Genomic DNA, 23,330 nt, shown 5'->3' on the forward strand with positions numbered 1-23,330 from the left:
AATGAGACTGAAATGCTCCTTGGTTGGGACCAACAGAATAAGACAGAAGAATGTTATTACATCAGCAACAGGGATCTGAGATAGAAAATAAAGTCTTTGATTCATGAGAAAAGGTCAAACTCAAAGCACACTGTCTATTTTGGTTTCAGTAGGATGTTATCCCAGAACAGCTAAGGCTGTCTGTTGACAAGACCTTAAAGTGAGGGTTACTGACCGAAATTCCACAACCTAGAATACCCGCCACTGGCGGGAGTTTGGGTTGGATGACAAATGCAAATGCAGCTATTCCTGCCAACCATTCACATGAAAAGGATTGAGATACATAATTAATTTCAGTATGATGATTTGGCTGTTTCACCATTGATAACATTTTTGGGTGGCATATTAAAATGTCAATTAAAAGATGTATAAAATAAAATTGAAGAGTTTTAACTTGCCACCAGCATCGGTCTGGCCAGTAAGCCTCAGGATGCTGTTATGGTATACTTTCTGGAACCGTGCTTAACCCTCTGAAAAGGACCTGTGCAACCCAATTACTTTCAGGTCCAGATTATGATGGATTTGGTATTTACTGTATTCGGATTTGTAGTTTGTAATCTATTTTATTGAAATAATTCAATGTGTCAGTCATAATTCACAGTAGGGGGATCTTACAGGTATTTGGCAATTAACCTTTTCTTTATTTTCCACTTCACTTCGACTGTAGTGAAAGTCGGACTTTGTGAATTTAGCTCGTGTTTTCAAATTTTACCCTAACCGCCTCAATTTTTGGTAAAAATGCAGGAAGATAACACCAAGTTCTCTGTTTCCTTTATTTATCATGTGTGCAGGGTGTGTCTAAAGTCCTGTTACTTTCCTGCGGTGTGCCTGAAACTTGGCAGTTGCAACGCTATGGCTATTCAGACAACTGATACAATTTGCAGTGTAATTGAAAAGCAGAGTAATCCTCCACTTTTGAAGACTGTTGAATTTGATGCCAGGTTAAGGGACTTTAGATCAAGCGCATTGTTGCCTACGTCAGCTGGTATCAAATACATGTTGAGAAGTAAATTGACTCACTTCATTTCACTGTATGGGGGATTTTTCTAACAATTACTTTGCAGATTCTTTTATCATTCCTTCAGCATTTTGGAACAATTTCATTGTGGTTTCTTGAAACATGGCTATTGTGGCACAAAAATGGAAAATCTAATTTTCAGAGCAGGCTCTTAAAGTCTTGGTCAAAGAGGAAATTCCACAGAATGAGACACTCTATGAGATACTCTTCAGTAGTGGTAACTGTGAACTTCAGTCTTAGTCAAGAACGTACTGTGATAGAAAATAGTGCTAATGGCAATGCGGTGCCATAAAAAAGACATGCCTTCATGGGCATCAAAAAGTTGGTATGGTATATGAAAGCGAGGGTCCGACCTTTAGACATCCAAATGTTGAATCTTATGCAAATTATGGATCTGGCAAGCCCTGAAGCAGTTGGTGGCCTTGACCCACAGGATGATATTATGATAGATGAGATGCCTGGCAGGATGGTAATCAGAATGCCAAGGCATGCCAGGCTGAATGCTTGTCGGGATTCCATCTACATTGAGTCTGTTGCACCTGAAGCACACCCTTATCTTTTTTAATTCATCAATCTTTGTTATTTTTTTTCTCAGTTTAGCGTGCAGCACTCCGTTGCGCTCCGTTCCAGAAAGCGCCAATATATTCATGAGTCCATATAGTGGCACGCTGTTTTCGTGTCACAAAAGAAGTTGCACAGCTTTTATGCACAATAGTGAACAGTATCCAAAAGGAATCCATAGTTTGCCCATTTATCCAGTTTATTTTAACATTTCATCCATATTTTTAACCATCACGTCAAAGGCAAAGTTTCATTATTTCATGCTTCTTAATACTCTGCTATCGCCTATCCAGGCTTATTCACAGGCACGTTTAGAAACTTCTTAATTCCCAACGTTCAAAATTACCCAATGCATTTCGGTCATCCTGACCTTCTTCGGGGGTATCTACAATGTTAAAGATGAATATCAGTGTATATATCAACCAACATTTCATTTATGATTTGCACAATGAACCTTGCTCCTGCTCCTAAAAAGTGCTATCTAACAGCTTGATTTAACCGTGCAAGTAGTTACTAGTTACGACATTCACTACCCCATCCTGCAATTATAAGCTTCCCGCTGAAACTGCCCCAGTTGTCTTAATGCATACCTCTATATGCCCTCCTAGTAAACATCGTACTGGAAACCATTTAAAAATAACAACTCCTACGTGCCATGTGTAAACTAAACACTCCTCCCCACCAGAAACCCTCTCGTGTCACATAACAAAAATATCACTCTTCAGCATTTTGGAACAATTTCATTGTGGTTTCTTGAAACATGGCTATTGTGGCACAAAAATGGAAAATCTAATTTTCAGAGCAGGCTCTTAAAGTCTTGGTCAAAGAGGAAATTCCACAGAATGAGACACTCTATGAGATACTCTTCAGTAGTGGTAACTGTGAACTTCAGTCTTAGTCAAGAACGTACTGTGATAGAAAATAGTGCTAATGGCAATGCGGTGCCATAAAAAAGACATGCCTTCATGGGCATCAAAAAGTTGGTATGGTATATGAAAGCGAGGGTCCGACCTTTAGACATCCAAATGTTGAATCTTATGCAAATTATGGATCTGGCAAGCCCTGAAGCAGTTGGTGGCCTTGACCCACAGGATGATATTATGATAGATGAGATGCCTGGCAGGATGGTAATCAGAATGCCAAGGCATGCCAGGCTGAATGCTTGTCGGGATTCCATCTACGACACCAACCAGAATGCTAGACAGCGTGCCAGCCTGGATCTATCACGTGATTTCGCCCTATACACAATGAAAAGGCTAAATAGTTGCCAGTCAGGCTGCCACAACATCACACCAAATACTTACCTTAAAGAAAATCAAGAAATTCACGATAATGTTTTGCCTAATAAGAGGAAGTCATGCATCAAACAACTTCAACACGCTAACCTTACTTGACCTTACAGATTATGTAAGTCATTTTCTACACTTTATTGCTTTCAATATATTTGAACCTTATTGTTTTGTTACTCTTTCACATTACAAACATTTTGGAAAAAGAAGGGATGACAGCCACAAGTTCATCTTAATACTCTAGAATAATACGTGCACGTAATGCGTCGTTTATGCATTCAATACCTTTAGGCCTTAATTCTTAGAACAGGATTCTGCTATAAGTCAATTCTAAGACTTGTTGTAAATGATTGCAGTGTGTTGGAGCTCGAACATGAAGGTACAACCCCAGAGCAGCATCCAGATGTTAAAAGGAGTATTGATGTTGTAAGTGATCAGTTTGGCTTGAAAGAGCAGGAGAAGTTGGTCAAGAATACCAATGAGCATTCGGATAGATATTCACCTTTGAATTCGCAGCTTTAAAGGAGTTACTAAGAAAACGAAGCATGTCTTCCACCACAGACAATCAATCATTATCACATGAATTAAGACAGGTTGAGAAAGCTACTGACTGGCTTACTTCATCAGTTGAAAAATGTGCTGCCACCATTGTTACTATTCTGCATGAGATTGGGTGAAGGAATTTAAAAAACACACTCTACATGTTTGAAGACAACACCAAACCGTTCTTCTGATGCTTCATCATCTGTGTCCATGATGAAGGAAGAAAAAACAACTGTTTGTGAGGGGCAGTTCCCAAAGAACTGGCATGTGATCAGTGAAGTCGTGGAAATGTTTCCTAAAAAGTGCTTTTAGTAACCTTTCATCCTGCAGTGGATGCGATGTTTTTTATATTTACATACTGATCTCAATTTGTAAGTTAAAATCTATTTTAAGAAACCACCAACTACATTTGCACATATGTTTAGTATCACAAACCATGATGTGACACACACCGACCATAAAAAAATCTTTCACGTAGGTTGTTTGTTCAAAAGAATGTTTTTACACAAACGTATGAGAACAGCGAGTTGTCAATGCGTGCTTCTTGGCCATGAGCGTACATATTGTGCTGTAAACTTGTATGAAAATGTAACTTTACAAGTAAATGAAACCAACCATTCAACACCGTGATGAAAAACAAAACCTTAAACAAAACATTCTCTACTATTTATTAGACACCTTGATCTCAAATTTCTCTTTCCGTCTGTGCAGACGTGTTACAGTGTCAAGTGAATTATCTACTTTGGCATGCAGGGCATCAATGAGCCATTCTTGTGTTGTATGCTGTAGGGGCATTGGGACTTAGATTAATAATCTGTGAAAGTTGCCTCGTGGGCTCAGTTGAGAAGTCTATAAAAGGACATGTGTGTTTTGTTCTGGGTACGGTGTTTACCATTCATTGTTTAGTCCAAAGGTGTCAACTGAAAGGTCACCCCAGATAAGCAGGATCCCTATCAGGTTATTTGTCTTCATACTTGGTGAGTGCCGTATTCAACCTGTGTTTAACTCCAAGCTCTGTATTCCCTCTGTGGTATGTTTGTTAGCAGCTTTATCACTCCAGATGTTGTAATCTCCTAGTAGTTGCATTGCCCGGGGAAGTGATGGGAGGTGTGATCAAGAACTAAAGATGGAATAAATGTGAAAGATGAGCAGGATAAGGATCATAAGGGTGACTTGGTTTGGGGGATATATTGAAGGGAGAAGGTGAATATCGCCTGATGTAAAAAGAAAAGATATAGAGGACACGCCATCCATAGACATATACCCCCCGCCCCAACCTTCAGAATATATGTTGCAGCAAATTAAAGTGGATCGATTTCAGGCTGTGGTAAAGAGTTCATGAAATTAAGGACTAATTAAAAAGACCCAAAGTGAATAACTTAGTAGCCAGTTAGGTGTGTAAAACTGAGCATTGTCTGTAGATGTTGATGAGTAGTCAAGATGGCCAGGCACCTAATACTGGCTTCTGTCATCTGCCGTGCTCTGTAATTCACAAATTCGATTCCCAGCAAGGTAAAATGAGACTGAGGGTGTTGGATTCTAGGCTGAGAAGTCCCAGAGCGGTTCGGGACAACATCATTTATACGCTGTATTAAAAAAGTGTCTTTACACTTCCGGCACATGCCTTGTTGTGATGAGAAGATGTCTTCTTATATACATACTAGCCTGATTTGAGCACGAATTATAGCACCAATTTCCCGGCATGGTCACTTGCTTGTTTATAGTGTCCCGAATCAAGCTTGAAGTAAAACTTGAACTCTCTTTTACCCCCAACAGCCGTCAACACAGCAAAATGTGAGAAACTACAGAAAGAAAAGGAAGAACTGGAAAGGAGGTTCGAAGATGAAGTGAGAAAGCTCCAGGCCCAGCAACAGTCAGAGCTCCGCGCCCTGGAGGAGAGGCTCCAGCTCCAGTACCAAACAGAAATAGAGCGCTTGCAGCAAGATCACACCACTGAGTTTACAAGGACCAAATCTCTGCATCAGGAACAGGTTAGGATCAAGGCCTGCATGATCAGTAAACGCATGCATCTTTTATAGCATTCACACAAAATTAGAATGTGCAAGAGGGATTGGTTATTATGAGAGATCTGTAAAGCAATTAAGACAAATATGAAATTGAATCACCCAGGGATATCTCTTAATCCTCTCCATAGAACAGAGTTTTAACTTCAAATGTGGCTCCGGGATGTTCCCAGAAGTAGTAAGTATGTGTTATTATTTACCCAAGCCAGTCAAGGGCCAATAAATCAAGTATAGGTTCTCCTTCTTGGGATCACCTCTGATAATCATAAGCATTGAACATTATTAAGGAGCTTGGAATCACTGACAACAGTGTCTCAATCGGAGAGTACGCCCACAGGTCAGTTTACAGTATTTTCTAATTTTATTCAAACTATGAACAGTTAAAGTCCAATTAGAAATACTATTGACACTTCATTAAAAGTTTGAGTCAGTTCTCAAAATGCATCTGTTTGGGCATAAATAGGTAGCTGTGTTATTTAACATTACATTATTGATGGATTACCGTTCAGTTCACCTCGAGTAACTTCAAAACCAATTTTTCAATTTATATCACTTTGCAATGCTTCTTCTTGTTCCAGAACATATTGCCAAAAACATTGATATAATTTACATTGAAAATGTAGGCAGCTAGGAATTTCGAAACATGAGAAGGTTTTGCACTCACTTCAAATAAACACGGAGAATCAGCTGTCACTCAATTTCTCATTTACAGACTAGACAAGCCTCGACTTCTATGGATCAGACCTCTTCACTGCGCAAAACCTTTGCCACGCCCCAAATAACGTCTGGGGTACCTGAGGTAGAGCTAGTAGCCTGGAACCACCAATGGGTTAGGCCGCCTTCCAGACAGCCTTATCCCCTCGTTAGCCACTGCTCAAAAGAATGGTGATCAGGTGCCCTCTCACCCTAATGGATTGCATTGTCATTTTTGCCATGTTTGGTCACAGGCCAAGAAAGTCACTGGTGACTATACCCTTCCCACCACTGATCTCGCTTTCTCAGTAATTGCCCCTTCATGAATTCATCAAGTCCAGATCCTGACAGGTAGATTCCATGAATTTCAAAGAAATCAGAACTTAACAGGTGTATCAAGCCATGCCTGATGGTATCTGTGGATGCCATCTTCAGTATAGTTTGTAATGACCTGTTGAGTTTCTTCAATGACTTGTTTACGCTGTTGAACCTAGCCACTCTTGGCGATTAACCACAAGGGATGACCTCAGACTATAGCTACAAGATCCCTGGCACACCCGCCTCTTCAAAGGATCATGTCTTTACCCTCCAACATTGATTTAAGACCATGTCGAACTCGGAGATTTGCCTCACCTCCAATGCCATGGTCAGATGCCCTGGCACACTCCCTGACTCAAGGCTGCATATGCATGCAAAATAATGCTGCATTCCTACCCACATTTCGAGATTGCAGCCATGAATCTCTCCACCCCCTGCTTACTACTGAGTTTCCACACTAGCATATATTCACTGCCCTTCCAGTCGAGTACCTGTTGGAAAATTATTAAGATGTAAGGATGATGCCTAGTAGAATTAAGCAACTGCTAGTAGGAAGTGTGGTGTGCGGCATTAACCCTAAGGCTCATATAAAAATGTGTTCTGACATTGCACTTGAAACACCTGAAGTTCCATCCCTAGATGCTCGCGAGTCTCTGGTGCCCTTTCCATGCCTGCTACATTTGTAGGTATGGCAATCCTGAAGGATTGCAATTTCAAACTCTTAAAAGAAATACCTAGTAACCCTAATGCCCTTTGGCATATACATATAAACAGCACTTCTGACAGTGGTGCACCATTTGCATGCATTAGAAAATTGGGGTGGTCACCAAGTGGTCTGTACCATGGACAATCTCTGCCTAGTGTCGTGGGGCAACACTGCAAATTGTGCCTCGCCTAAATTTACACAGATTCCTTTGCCTTCCGCATCTGTTTTAGACCTTCTCACTAACATACATAATCAATGTAGGCCCAGAAACACATCCTCACCACTTAATACCCACATACCTGTCCATCTACATCCTCTCCACTTACTGAGAGACCCTGATTGCTTCAAAGAAAGGCAGCGAATATGCTCGAATGAATGATGATGAGAAAACTTTTGGCAGCATCCTTAGCCACTGTGCAAGTCTGCCTAAGTCAGTAAACCTTCAGTTGTCCCTGCCAGATGGCACACCCACCCTTTAGTTCCTTAAGGCCAGCAAATAAGGCAGTCGCTGAGAGTTGTTGCTTGACCGATGCCACCTACATACCCACTTCCCTTTGCATCCTTGCAAATGTCAGAGTGCTAGCTGCTTGAAGCAGAACCTCTTTACTCTACTTTAGGAGTAAGACTTGGTATGTCAGCCAGGCGATCTCCTTGGCTCTCTCTCATCTGGGAGCCAGTTCTGATGTCATTAGTTCTGGTACAATGGGACACCAGGAGTTTATAGACTCAAAAGAAAAGTGGCATCTCCATGTCTACTTTAGGGAATTCTAAAATCTACCAACTTAAAATGCGACAAGGCATCAGCTACTGTGTTCTTCAATCTGTGTGCCTGCCATTAAGTGAAATGCACATTCCCCGCTAGGCAGACCGAAAACAATGCCTTTAGCAGATCCAAGATAATGCTGCATTGATGGTGGATAAGGCTGATATATTATTAGGCCAATATATGTTTCTCCTTCCTGACCAGTGTGCTCCCTAAATGAATAATGCTACAATAATAAGAAAAGGCTTCAAATCCCACTCCCATACGCATCTAAATACAGAACAAACTCTCTGTTGTTCAGTGCCATTTGTGGCCAGATAATTGAACCATTAAAGACCTGCCTAAATGGTTCTCAAGTGTTTATGGTCCTCTCTGGCCTCCCTGGACAGCCAATTTTGGTGATGCTTAGCTTTGAAGCTGTACATGGCTTTGGCGATGTTCCTAGAGAACATTCTGTCCATGGATGTGACTCTGAGAGCAAAGTTGAGCTGACCAACCAGCACCTGTAGCTGATGGAGAGTCACCTTGGGAGACCACAGGCAAACAGTCAATGATGCCCGAAATTATTTCACCATGGTTGGTGGGAGCCTATACAACCACTCTTGAGAATCGGTTCCAGTGCTAGCAGTAACAGTTTAGTTGTGTAAACTTCGGTTTTCTCCTTAGCCAGGGGCACATCGACTGCGCTCAATAACTCTCAGAAGCCTCGTAGAGCATGTCTGGAGGCTTCGGACCCCGGAGTTTCCAAAAACAAGAAGTCATTCAAGTAGTGGACTATGTTCTAGGACCCAACAAGATCCGGTACAGCCAATTTTAGAAAATCAACTGAATGTCTCAAAGTGCGCGAAGACAACAACGCGACTCAAGGGCATACATACATAATACATGACCTAAAACGTGAATCTCAACAGGTGAAAAATCATGCGGTGAACCAGGAGCAGCCTGAAAGCTGACTGGATGTCCTACATGTAATTAGCCCTTCTTCCCAGGGCCCACTGCTTGCTCAGGGCCTTGTTAAATAACATGTAATGAACCACAATAATACTGCAGTTTAACCCATCCTTTACCAACCGCCCAGCTGGGGATAAGAAAGTATGAATTAACCTGTAGTTGCTGTTCTCCTAGTTAGGGACTAGTCTGAGTGGAGAACAAACCAAACTCCACAGCAGCGGATTGCCAGAAGAGCAACTGACCCTGCCAGCACCTCTTTCTGCATCTTCGCTCTGGCAATAGCTGGCTGGGCGAGGAATGATTTCTGATTTCAGGGAGTAAAAGTACTGTGTGGTACAGGCAGATTTATGAAAGCCGCCCCTAAACCCCAAGTACAGGGTATCAGCATTGTTGCTTTGTCATCCTTTCCAAGGCGATCAGCCAGGATGTGCAGACAGATGGGAGATGTGGATTAGGCTTAAAGGTGATGCTGTGCTAATGGGCATTTGCTTTATGGTCTTTCAGCTTCCTGTGTTTCTTCAAACATTTTTCCCCTTGATGTCACATAAGGAGCAGATTTGGTTAAATTTACAGGCATATCCCTTTGCACATTCTTTCCGGTTGAATTGCCAGCAGGCATTCTTCTTGTCCCCTCCCTGTCTATTAACTTGAAAGGAAGGGTTCGATTTCTATGAGCTGTGGACCACCCCAAACTCTGTCTTCCACAGGCTTATCTCCCTTTGGTCTCAAGCAATTACAGGCCTAGAGGCCTTCATCTGTCTAAACTTCATGTTATACTTCAGTAATACTGTTCCTGGAAAAGGAGATCCTGCACTATGGATTAAGGAAATGTAACCCATGATTAAAGGATCCAGGGTGGGACACCTTTCAGTCTGCATAAATGGTGAAACCTTTGACTCAGTCCTTCAACAATCTAACAGCCCAGATTTTCCTCAGACAGTACTCTTTATCTTTAACCAGCGTCCCTTTCTCAGGCATGACCCCAGCATTGATAAGATCAACCATTCCATGTCATAAAATTCCCAATCACAGATTTTTACTTCGTTGCTGCAAGGACATTCGAGGCAATGGACCCCAGAGGGCACACCATTGGGTTGCTGCTTCCAAAAATCATTGGAGGCACACCTGACCTCTGAGCGGATGTAGCACCTCTGCTTTCCCACGGGTAGGCATTTGGGAGATGCTCCCTGTTTTCCTAACACCGCTGCAGCTAGGCATCCCAGCCAAGACTGACTGTGTCGTTGTTACACCTCCTGCCGCCCCCGGGGGAGCTGCTTGCAGGGCTCCTAAGGAGCACCTAAGACTGATTCTGTCGGAGATTCTCCAGGGGTCACCTTTGCTGCCTGGTACACACGCATGGGCACTATGTTAAAAAAGAAAAACTTGCATTATTTAGGGTACTGAAGAGATCTTCACCCATTACTGCTCTCCTGCCTGCTAGAGTGCAACACACCTGCCCTCCCATGGAATGTCATCTTATTCTGCCACAGGTCAGAGAAGGAGTTATGCTGATCTCTGACTCCTAGGCCATGGACCACTTCTTAATCGAACTCCATGCCTTCCCCCAGCATAAGTACCCGTCCATCTTTCCAGACCCAGCCACCGAAAAACATGTGGCCGTGAACTGGGGCTTGAGTCCCAGGCTGAATCACATTAACAAACCCACTCAGGACTGTGACAGGAAATTATGTCCTGGCCCCATTAGGACTGCCGCCTTACCTCCAACACAGACTCCTTCACATCGAGGGACTTCTTCAAGTGATGGTGAAAATATGATAGCGTGATCAAAATACAACAATCGCACAAATTAGAACATTCAGCTACTGATAGTCAAAATGCTTCTCCCCGACCTCATAAAGCACAGGCACCATCCGTAGATCCGAGCACAAGGTTATGAACATGCAACAGTGTCCTATTAGGGATCATTAGACATTATGATTCATGATTTATGCAAAACTAACAATGTATTCTACGACGCCACAAATCATGAAAAAGGATATGACTAAAAAAATACTACATATTGAAAATTCTCAGGTCACAAATTTTCAAATGCAGCTTACATACACATTAAAACCGGTAAAATGAGTGCTCAGTATCGTGTGAACACACTGTGCTGAAGAATTCGTGCTCACGGTGAAAAAAAGGAGTGTAGCTTCGCAGGGAGGGGGGGGGTCAACCCCCATATAAATATATTTTCTGATAAATAGTTGGGTACAGGAGCTTTCAGTCGGGTATGGTGAGGTGTCTGTCGGATTTCATCAGGATTTTACATATACACAGACAAACATGCACACACTCCATTTAGATTTTTTTTTAATGTCGGTTATTTTTGGTAGTTTTTTTTACAAAATCTTGTATTTTCTCTTACTTAATAACCGTACCAATCTGCATTCCTCCCCCTTTCCACTGCCCCTTAAGGCCTTCGTGCACCCTCCTTGTATAATGTATTTTAACTTTATTTGCCAGCGTGCGTGATATTTGAAAAATCTGAAGCTCACACCCCCACGCCGCCCAATCTAACTGACCAAGCTACAACCCTGGAAAAAAAGGTGATCACAATAAAATCAAGGAAGGGCGGAAAGAGCACAACAATATGTGCAGAATATTGAGAAACTCAAAGTCCGAGAAGGAAAAAAGAAGCAGAAGCATTAAGTTGCTTAGCTATCTTGACTAGAGGGATGTGTTTTATTTGAGAACCCAGGCTCCCGTCATAACGTCATGTCTTGGTGGTCTAATGTGCTTGCTTATGCCAGTGATGTGTGTACAACCTCCAGCCCAGTTAGTGGCTTCATTTTCTGTGGAAATTATTGTGCAACCTAAATTTCAGGTCCAATCTGATTTTTTGGAACAGATCCAACTCAGTATTTTCACACGTCCAATATTTGATAGATTTAGTACTTACAATCCCGAAACTTTTTTAAAAGTGAGAGAAAATAATGAAACATTCTTTAAGTATCGATGTTCACTTAGTAAATATTCGGCATCTTGCAGCCTGCACACCATCACTTTTCAGCCTTTCCTGCCTACAGGATCTAGTTGCTACAATGCGTTTCACCACCTGAGCCTTTTAGTTACAGGTGAGTAGGACTTGTCATAGTAAAAGGTCTGTTTTTGGTTTAAACAGGGTATGAATTGACAAGGTAGCATGGCTACCCTCCAGCGGACGCGAATCCCAAAAGCGGGTGGGAATGGGCATTCGCCAGGATACAAAAGGACACCTTGCAATGAAAACAAGGGAGACTGTGCCAGTTTCGCTCTTAAAATGTGGCACTGTTTACATCTGATGTCCGTGCTCTCTGCAGTGTGCTCTGCTGAGTTTTACCAGCAGACCCTGGATTGCCAGAGGTAACCCAGAATGCTAAGGTGGGAAGAGGAGGTTAAACAAACTTTTTAGGGAGTATTTAGAATTAACATTTTACACAACAAAATGGAAACCGGGAGGGGCAGCGACAAATGTAATCTGCAGTGAGTGGGCTTTATGGTACAGTCTATTCATTTCTCTCTTGCTCACTGTTGGCTGTAGCATGACAATTTCGATGCCAGACCAAGGGCTGCTCTTCTTCAAAGCTGTTAAGTTAAAACCTGTACACAGCTGGTTCAGGGCATGTGTGTAGAACATGTGACCGAAAGCACTTTAGACCTGATGTATGCAGGTAATTGTTTGCGATTACCAAATAGCACAATTTTGTGATTCGCTATTTGGTAATCAAAAACGCCCATGTACAAATGTGTGTATTACACATTTTACGATTCCCAGTGGGTCGCAAATAGACCTACCTCCTGAATATTAATGAGATGGGTCTCGGTTTGCGGCCCACAGGGAATTGCAAAAATCACAGTTGTGGTGGCCTGTGTGGGTCAGCAGACCACCATGTCTAGGATTGCTTTTCAATAAAGCCATTTTGTTTCGTATAAAAAAGAAAAATGAAAAGTTTTGTATTCATTTTTAAAGATTTTTTTTACAAACATTCGCAAAAGGGAAGGATTTCCTTGGGGGCCCCTTCACATTTGCGAATGCGTTACCACCAACTTGAAGTTCGGTGATAAATTGTGAATGTTTTGTGACCACATTTCAGTTGCAGAAAATTCATACATGCCACTGCTTTTTCGTTATTGGGAAGGGACACCCTAAGGGCTAGATGTACGAAAATCTCATGTTTGCGATTTCCTGTTAGCGAATTTGAGCAATTCGCTATAAGGAAATCGGAAACTGCAATGTACAACAGTGTATTTGATACTGTTAGTGATTTGCAATGGGTCACAAATGGACCTGCCTCATCAATATTCATGAGGCAGGTCACAATTTACGACCCATTTTGAATGGCTACTATCACAGGGAAGGTGGCTTGCTAGGGTCAGCAGACCACCATGTCTGTGATTGCTTCTTAAATAAGCATTTTTTTGTAATGCCGTCCGCGCATTTCAAAATGAAAAATGAAAAGCTACCTTTTGATTTTTTAAGAGTAGGCAGTTATCCCTGGGACCACTCCCTGCTCTTACATAATGTTGGCACCCATATTCACAAAGGGGACCCCTTCACATTTGTGAATACGTTACCACCAACTTGAAGGTGGTGGTAACTGTGAATGTTTTGGGACCGCATACCCGGTCGCAAAGCATTCCTACATACCTGTGCGACTCGCTATTAGGAAGTGATACCCTTAACACACCCCTTCCTAATAGCGACTCACAAACCCTATTTTGAGTCAGTAATAGTTTAATGACTCACAAAATAGGGTTGGTACATGCCAAAAAGCATTTTGGAGACCGGGACTTATTTTTCATAATCAACTTTGACCGAGAGCAAGAGAGAGAAACCCAGAAATTTCCGATCTGAGTCGGCAGTAGCAGAAGAAAAGTGGACAGAAGAAAATAAACTTAGCAAAATATTAGACTGGCCCAAGGCAAGCGGACCCAGGCCAAAAATGAAAACAGGATGTGGTCCACATTGAACTCTTGGAAAAAGACATTCAGCAGAATGGGTATTAAAGGCTAGCAGCAAATTTAAACGAGACCCTCTGGCGAATGATGTCACAGTGTGTCTCAAAGCACCAGCTGAGATCATCATACAGAAGAACATTCTAGAAAGCTTATTGTTGGTGATTGTTCGTGATGTAGGACAAGGGAAAACAGAAATGTTCTTTTCTCTTCACTGGATGCCAGGGGCAGGTCCACCGCTAGGGCGGAGGAGCGTCGCCCACTGTTTTCAAAGCAGGAAAAATAAAATGATAATAACATCGTTATTATCATTTTATTTTTTGTAGGTTCGGGGCTGGCTTAGGGCAGGGCGCGGGGCTGGTGGCACAGGGGGAAAGTGGTTTTCACTCTCCAGTATGCATGATTGTTTGGCCGGCCGTGTAGGGCCGACCAAACAGTCATGCGCACATTGCATGTTCCTCGCCTGGCTATAATGCACAGCCTGGTGAGGAACATGCACAGGCTCCTATTCCCCATCTGAGCACCGAACCACGGCGCTCAGACCAATCACACCAAAAAGTGCCAAAACTGTATATCGTTGAATGAGAAGCATTGAGGCTCTCTTCCTTCAGGACAGTTTTCAAGTCTCCAAGCCGTAGAGGTTCCTACATGCCTTTACTCACCTGGTATTCTACATCGTAAGGCGTATTCTGTTTTGGGCTCCCCAACTCTGGCACAGTAGAAAGGGGCAGGATCACCGAACCTCTTCACTGAGTAGAATGTCCTGGCATGGAAGGGGAAGGTCACCAACCCCTCTGCTCCATTCTTGAGTTAAAAGCGTTTGTTCCTGAAAAACAGAGCCTTCCTTTTTAGGTCTCGCTGGCGTTGCAGCGCGAAGCGCTGCCGCCAACGAGACTTATTGCCGCCTTCATCCCTGCCAAGGGAGTCACAGCTGTGAACGAGCCCGATACAGACCTGGGCACGAGCCGACCCAGGTCTGTGAACGCGCTTCAAGGTTGAGCAGCTTGTGCACGTTTGTGGGACGTCAGGCGCCGCAAGCGCCGCCAGACCAATTATCCCAGCATGAGTCACCACTTCCTCAGGCGCCGCCAAGCGCACGCACACACACCCCGCCCCCCCCCCTCCTTACCTGCCGCCGTCTGGAATGACCCACATCTTCCTCCCCTGCCTCGATATCTTGCTCTACCTTCTTTGCCGGCGGCAGTCCCAGGGCCGGTCCTAGGCATGGCGGAACGGACAGCTTCTCAGGTGCCCCGCCGCAGGCCCCGCAGAGTAGACCGCAGATCAGTCGGCCCGGCCGACATGAAATCCAGAAAGTGCTGCAAGTTAGTGGGATAGTGCACCGTCACAGTGCACGCACCCCCGCCGTGCGCGCGGCAGGCGTTTAAAGATGTGGATCCCAGGGCCGTCAATCTGGTAGCGCTACCAATGATGGCCCTGGACATCATTTTGGCCAGCCCCCACTCAGCAGTGACGCAGCACACCCGCCGCACGCGCTCCCTGGCCTACAGTTCACTCTCTTCAGCCAGGAGCAGGGTGCGCAGGAAGCGACACCGCCCCACGGGACTGGGCATGCGCAGTTTGGCTTTACAGGGTTGTGAAAGTGCGAGACAGCCCGTGAGAAGAGAACAAGAGAGTGGGAAGCAGTGGAGAGCGTTGCCCGTATAGGAACAGCGGGGTAGAGCCCTCGTCCAGCTTGATACCCTCCTTAACCCTAACGGGCTCTTTGCCCTCCGCCCAACCCCACCATGGGCTGCACCCTCAGCGCCGAGGACAAGGCCGCTGTGGAAAGAAGCAAAATGATTGACCGGAACCTGCGGGAAGACCGGGTCAAGGCGACTCGTGAAATCAAGCTGCTACTTCTGGGTGAGTAGTATGGTGGCGTAGGCAGGGGTGGCCGTCACGGCTGGGGGAAGAGGGAGTAGGCGAACGAAAGCGGTTTTGAACCGTTGCTGCTGGGTTTGAACATGAGAGAACGGATGGGCGACGAGGATGGCAGCTGTACAACCAAGCGCCCCTTTCACACCATAAGAAAGAGGAGGTGTGCAGAATCAAGCTACGAGAATGACAGGAGAGCTATATAAGTGGAGGGATATTGGGGTGTAGGAGGCCGAATTTGGAGAGGCGGCAAAGCCGGATGAGCTGGGGGCACTGCATATTGCCCGTGCCATTCGTCACACCTTCGGCGTGTGCGGACTTCTCTTTAGCTAACTGCTTGTTGCATATTAGACTTGTAGTTTCGACTTTATCATTCCATTGTGGGCTCAACAATCTCATTAAGTACTGTGCTGCGGGCTAACACGCCAGGACTAAAGGGAGGAAGGAAGTTGTCACACGTGACGTGGGACAACTTGGTAACGGAGGCGTTGATGCAGAGAATGGAGTGGGTGTGACGTAGGAAGAGATCATTTGGTAGAGAAGTTTGTTTTAGAGGACTGTGTATTAGTTCAGACAATCGAATAGTACACTGCAAGAGGGGGAGAAAAAGTCAACCAGTGAGATCATATTGTTTTAGGGTAAGGGATGTGGAGGAAAGGGAAGCTAACCCAACCAGGGTGCTGTAGAGAGAGAGCCCTGTAATTATGAGTAGGGCCCGGTAATGCGACAAGACTAACACTTTTTGCTGTTCTTTGTACTATGTCAGCCCTCTTAATTTGCAGTGCATTTCGACAGTCCCATCAATGCCAATAGGCCACTGTAATGTATCAGTCGTCATTGTAAGGTGGGCTCTGTTATGTGACCTGTTTGTCATTATGGATTGACCTCCCTCCATATGTGTCAGCCCTCTCATTGTTACCGGCAGTTTGTGTTGCGGCAGTCTAGTCATGAGATGTGTTGTGTACCCTGACAACCCCGTGTTTGTCAGCAAGCACTTCTCAAATAGGCCTGTCATTATATACTAGGTTGTGCAATATGATATGCTTGATGCTAGTTATGTAATTGGGAATTTCTGATGTTTTGGTATGGGAGCTCAGCTGCGTCAGATATGTCATTATGAGCAACACTCCGCAATCTGACAGGTCCGTCAAGGACTCGGCTTTATTGGGAAAGTTCTGTCATGGTCTTGGGGTTCTTAACATGCAAGTTCTGTCATTTTGTGCTAAGCACCGTAAAGGGATATCGTTGTGGGCAGCATTCTGTAATGTAACAAATATTTTTTTAGGTCTCGCTGTCGTTGCAGCGCGAAGCGCTGCCGCCAACGAGACTTATTGCCGCCTTCATCCCTGCCAAGGGAGTCACAGCTGTGAACGAGCCCGATACAGACCTGGGCACGAGCCGACCCAGGTCTGTGAACGCGCTTCAAGGTTGAGCAGCTTGTGCACGTTTGTGGGACGTCAGGCGCCGCAAGCGCCGCCAGACCAATTATCCCAGCATGAGTCACCACTTCCTCTGGCGCCGCCAAGCGCACGCACACTCACACCGCCCCCCCCCCCCCTCCTTACCTGCCGCCGTCTGGAATGACCCACATCTTCCTCTCCTGCCTCGATATCTTGCTCTACCTTCTTTGCCGGCGGCAGTCCCAGGACCGGTCCTAGGCATGGCGGAATGGACAGCTTCTCGGGTGCCCCGCCACAGGCCCCGCAGAGTAGACCGCAGATCAGTGGGCCCGGCCGACATGAAATCCAGAAAGTGCTGCAAGTTACTGGGATAGTGTACCGTCACAGTGCACGCACCCCCGCCCTGTGCGCGGCAGGCGTTTAAAGATGTGGATCCCAGGGCCGTCAATCTGGTAGCGCTACCAATGACTGCCCTGGACATCATTTTGGCCAGCCCCCACTCAGCAGTGACGCAGCACACCCGCCGCACGCGCTCCCTGGCCTACAGTTAACTCTCTTCAGCCAGGAGCAGGGTGCGCAGGAAGCGGCACCGCCCCACGGGACTGGGCATGCGCAGTTTGGCTTTACAGGGTTGTGAAAGTGCGAGACAGCCCGTGAGAAGAGAACGAGAGAGTGGGAAGCAGTGGAGAGCGTTGCCCGTATAGGAACAGCGGGGTAGAGCCCTCGTCCAGCTTGATACCCTCCTTAACCCTAACGGGCTCTTTGCCCTCCGCCCAACCCCACCATGGGCTGCACCCTCAGCGCCGAGGACAAGGCCGCTGTGGAAAGAAGCAAAATGATTGACCGGAACCTGCGGGAAGACCGGGTCAAGGCGACTCGTGAAATCAAGCTGCTACTTCTGGGTGAGTAGTATGGTGGCGTAGGCGGGGGTGGCCGTCACGGCTGGGGGAAGAGGGAGTAGGCGAATGAAAGCGGTTTTGAACCGTTGCTGCTGGGTTTGAACATGAGAGAACGGATGGGCGACGAGGATGGCAGCTGTACAACCAAGCGCCCCTTTCACACCATAAGAAAGAGGAGGTGTGCAGAATCAAGCTACGAGAATGACAGGAGAGCTATATAAGTGGAGGGATATTGGGGTGTAGGAGGCCGAATTTGGAGAGGCGGTAAAGCCGGATGAGCTGGGGGCACTGCATATTGCCCGTGCCATTCGTCACACCTTCGGCGTGTGCGGACTTCTCTTTAGCTAACTGCTTGTTGCATATTAGACTTGTAGTTTCGACTTTATCATTCCATTGTGGGCTCAACAATCTCATTAAGTACTGTGCTGCGGGCTAACACGCCAGGACTAAAGGGAGGAAGGAAGTTGTCACACGTGACGTGGGACAACTTGGTAACGGAGGCGTTGATGCAGAGAATGGAGTGGGTGTGACGTAGGAAGAGATCATTTGGTAGAGAAGTTTGTTTTAGAGGACTGTGTATTAGTTCAGACAATCGAATAGTACACTGCAAGAGGGGGAGAAAAAGTCAGCCAGTGAGATCATATTGTTTTAGGGTAAGGGATGTGGAGGAAAGGGAAGCTAACCCAACCAGGGTGCTGTAGAGAGAGAGCCCTGTAATTATGAGTAGGGCCCGGTAATGCGACAAGACTAACACTTTTTGCTGTTCTTTGTACTATGTCAGTCCTCTTAATTTGCAGTGCATTTCGACAGTCCCATCAATGCCAATAGGCCACTGTAATGTATCAGTCGTCATTGTAAGGTGGGCTCTATTATGTGACCTGTTTGTCATTATGGATTGACCTCCCTCCATATGCGTCAGCCCTCTCATTGTTACCGGCAGTTTGTGTTGCGGCAGTCTAGTCATGAGATGTGTTGTGTACCCTGACAACCCCGTGTTTGTCAGCAAGCACTTCTCAAATATGCCTGTCATTATATACTAGGTTGTGCAATATGATATGCTTGATGCTAGTTATGTAATTGGGAATTTCTGATGTTTTGGTATGGGAGCTCAGCTGCGTCAGATATGTCATTATGAGCAACACTCCGCAATCTGACAGGTCCGTCAAGGACTCGGCTTTATTGGGAAAGTTCTGTCATGGTCTTGGGGTTCTTAACATGCAAGTTCTGTCATTTTGTGCTAAGCACCGTAAAGGCATATCGTTGTGGGCAGCATTCTGTAATGTAACAAATATTTTTTTTAGGTCTCGCTGGCGTTGCAGCGCGAAGCGCTGCCGCCAACGAGACTTATTGCCGCCTTCATCCCTGCCAAGGGAGTCACAGCTGTGAACGAGCCCGATACAGACCTGGGCACGAGCCGACCCAGGTCTGTGAACGCGCTTCAAGGTTGAGCAGCTTGTGCACGTTTGTGGGACGTCAGACGCCGCAAGCGCCGCCAGACCAATTATCCCAGCATGAGTCACCACTTCCTCTGGCGCCGCCAAGCGCACGCACACTCACACCGCCCTCCCCCCCTCCTTACCTGCCGCCGTCTGGAATGACCCACATCTTCCTCTCCTGCCTCGATATCTTGCTCTACCTTCTTTGCCGGCGGCAGTCCCAGGACCGGTCCTAGGCATGGCGGAATGGACAGCTTCTCAGGTGCCCCGCCGCAGGCCCCGCAGAGTAGACCGCAGATCAGTGGGCCCGGCCGACATGAAATCCAGAAAGTGCTGCAAGTTACTGGGATAGTGTACCGTCACAGTGCACGCACCCCCGCCGTGTGCGCGGCAGGCGTTTAAAGATGTGGATCCCAGGGCCGTCAATCTGGTAGCGCTACCAATGACGGCCCTGGACATCATTTTGGCCAGCCCCCACTCAGCAGTGACGCAGCACGCCCGCCGCACGCGCTCCCTGGCCTACAGTTTACTCTCTTCAGCCAGGAGCAGGGTGGAGTCGGGAGTCGGTTCGGGCCGCGTTGGAGTAACGTCTTAGATGAAGGTAAGATCACAGTCAGTTTACTATCTGGTTTCTTTTTGCTTCTTTTCCTGTCAGTACTCCTGTCTTGTGTGCATTCTTTTGTCTTGCCCTCTGTTTTTTCCTGTCTTTGAAACTCCCTACCAGTCCTATCTTCTCCTATATCTTTTGCCCTCTGCTTATTTTTCTGTCCTTTTTCTGTTTTACCCTACTTGTTTTCATTCTATTGAGATGCTGTTAGCACGTGATGGTTTTACTTTTAAGGAAGTGGATGTTTTTGACAGTTTAGTTCTCCATTCATCACAACCCGCTAGGTATCTCCGAAATACTTGGAAATATGGTGTGTTTATAGGTGTAGTATACTACAAAAGTTAGTTTCAACCCAGTTGAATGGTCTTTGGAAAGACATTGAGCACAGTTTCAAACACGTATTTGAATTGCATTAATTTTGGAGATTGTCATTTGAAAAATGTTTAGTTGTGTGGGAAAGTCAAATGTGGCCTCTCGCCATTACTACAAGATACTGATACTACAGACGAGACAAAGGAGAGAGGTAAGGGGAATTTTAGAATAAAAAAAAGAAGGGGTCCGAATTTAGCTTTAAGGGCAGGGGAGGGGTATTAGTAAGAAGGGTTTAGGGGTAGGGGAATAACCTTTAGCAAGAGTACGCCCTTACCATGTATGCATTTACAACGAAAAACGTTGTAAAAATATGCGTGGTAAAGGAATATTCGTGCTAAAGGTTATGCGTGGGGAAGGCATTCGCGTTGTAACGCATCAGAATGCGTTGTAATATACAACCACTCAATTAATAATTAAATAGTAAAAACTGAATTAATTTGTCTCTACCAATCTAGATTGCTGTTTAGATTTTTCTGGAACGAGTCACTTGCATATAGATAATGCAATGTTCCTAATTGTTCTAGGCAGTGTCAGAACTTTGGTACTTTATGCAGATGGCCATTCAGGAGTTGCTATCTGACCTCCCCGCTCTATATTGAGGTGTGCATACTTTTTGGTGACTAAATCAATTGAATGAAAGCTTTTTTTTGCTTTTTTTTTTCTGAAAGGTAACTCATTTAGATGTAGTGTTTAAGTTCTTAACAGATTTAGCTTTTCCCGGACATACTAAAATAATTCTTCAGTAATCGAGAAAGAATCCGGATAAATTCCGCTTCATATTCTGGACACCGAACATAGATTGATTTTGGAAGAAAAGTGACAGAGTAAATAGAAAAAATAAAATAAATAATACCAAGTAAACTGGCCAATGCCACACTAAGTTATGAATCTGAAAATGTTGGTCCTATTTGCGCTGACTTCCTTTCACACTGCAATGATGGTAAAATCTTTGCCGTATGAGAAGGTTTGTTTCTGCATGGTTGCGCACTTTGTAAATTTTACTACATTGAGGACGCAGCATGGTCTGCTCAAACTTGTTTTTTTTTATTTTCATTCGCGGCCGCCAATGCTTGTTCTTTCACTGTGTTTCATTCGGCCACGAAGCCTCATTCATTAGTCTGTGAGCCGTTTGTGAGGTGTTTTTCACGAGGCATGCCGACCGTCCTAATTACGGTCATATTGCCTGTTTACCTCCGGTGCTTTGTCCCAGACCATTACATTTTGTTGACATCGCAGAAAACACGCAGCTCTGTGCATCCAACTAGCCAATGCTAAAATCTATCGAATTGTGGTTTACATAAGCAACCGCGCGGCAACTGCGCACCGACTATAACCCACGCAGTTTACAATCGGCTTCCAAATGTAAACGTTGTGGCAGCATCTCTCTGCTGATAATACGAGATGCAGCTGTTTGCTCTCCAACTCCAGCATATTTAAATGACATATTCCGCACCAAAACAAGATGCAGAGCTGAGGCTACAGGCTCCTATGTTTACCTTGAGGGGCGGCCCAGCGTGGGGGTGGAGATGGGAAAGGGTGAGGGTCTATGATAGACACAGGAGGGAGATCCACCGAACACAGTGAAGGCAGGAGCTCTGGTCTGGGGTTTGAGAGACGAGGATCTGTAAGGACACAGTCACCCGTCCCAACCAGTTATGAGCGCAGCACCCGCTAGGGACACCGCGCTAACTTTATTTATTTATAATTAACTCAGACTTTTATTTTTTTGTGGGTTCGACATAAAGAGTACCGCATACTTAATACTGTTTCCAGTGTTATATATAATTCCCACCCCTCCCCCAGAGCCGTTCCCTTATTTGTGTGCTCTCACACAACGTGAACACCCCTCCGCCCAGTCTGTGTCCCCGCCCCTCGGAGCATTATTTGGACAGTCCACTGTTGTCTCTGCACCAAACTGGGGGTGAGCAGTGTTCCACTTCTTAGCATTGTGTAGCGGCTGGTGGCGAGGCACACCCAGAGGTCATTGCACTCTTTGAGGGAAACAGCAGCCGAGCGTGCCTCGCTTTCGCACTGTTTGTCTTAGGCAAATGGTGCATGCTGCTCTTCGGTAACTCTCGCCACGGGGGGAACTGTGCACTAGCAGCAGCACTGGGCAACGTGAGTTCTGTGTGCACCAAGTGTGTGTGTGTGTTTGTGATGCTGTTCTGTGTGCACCTAGTGTGAGTTGGTGTGTCTGGGCTGCTATTCTGGGTATGTTTGTGAGTGTGCTGCTTGTTCTGTGTGTAACCAGTGTGTGTGTGTGTGTGTGTGTGTGTGTGCTGCTTCTTGTTCTAAAGCGAGGGTTACAATTCATTAAACTGGAGGATGCAAAAGGAGAAAAATCACGTGGTTAAATATAGAATTTAAGGAGAGTTTAAGGTCTCGTTCATTTATAGCGAGAAGGTCGGTATAGCATGCCTACTGATTCCTGGCTGGTGTATGGCCGCAGAGTAGGAAGCAAAGGGTGCAATTGATCAAGCATATGACAACTAAGTTAATTAAGAATACAACTCACGAAATAAAGTAGAAAATCGTTATGTACCAAGATGCTGCTCTGAAAGAGACAGCAGTGCAGAGAATAGAGACTGCTAACCCCCTGTATATTATATTCTTGGGATCTCCTCAGGTCTCTAGTCTGATAGAGTCCTTTTTGCTTGGCAGATTGATGACAATGCTGTGTTTCTTAAGGGACGTGCTGAATTAATTAATATGCCAATCAAGTGGGCCAGGACTTGTAGAAATCTACTCCTACCATCTTCCTACTCCTCGGAGATGCTGCATGTTATGAATATTTCTAAGGTGGCTTATTTGGGGGCTGTGTGGTAACAACATCAGTGGCGAGGGCTTACAAACATGGCGGGGCGCAGGAGGCTCTCTCTGCTGCAGGCACGGGTT

General features: G+C 45.3%; 1 protein-coding gene across 1 annotated transcript in view; it reads left to right on the forward strand.

Annotated features, from left to right (window-relative positions):
- MTUS2 (microtubule associated scaffold protein 2) overlaps nt 1-23,330 on the forward strand; it is a 1,701,731-nt gene that overhangs the window by 1,588,601 nt on the left and 89,800 nt on the right. The window contains exon 13 of the mRNA XM_078657132.1: nt 5,227-5,441. Coding sequence (XP_078513258.1) covers nt 5,227-5,441 — 215 coding nt within the window. The remainder of the gene's footprint in view (nt 1-5,226; nt 5,442-23,330) is intronic.

Source organism: Lissotriton helveticus, chromosome 8, assembly GCF_964261635.1.
Source record: "Lissotriton helveticus chromosome 8, aLisHel1.1, whole genome shotgun sequence".
Taxonomy (NCBI): Eukaryota; Metazoa; Chordata; class Amphibia; order Caudata; family Salamandridae; genus Lissotriton; species Lissotriton helveticus.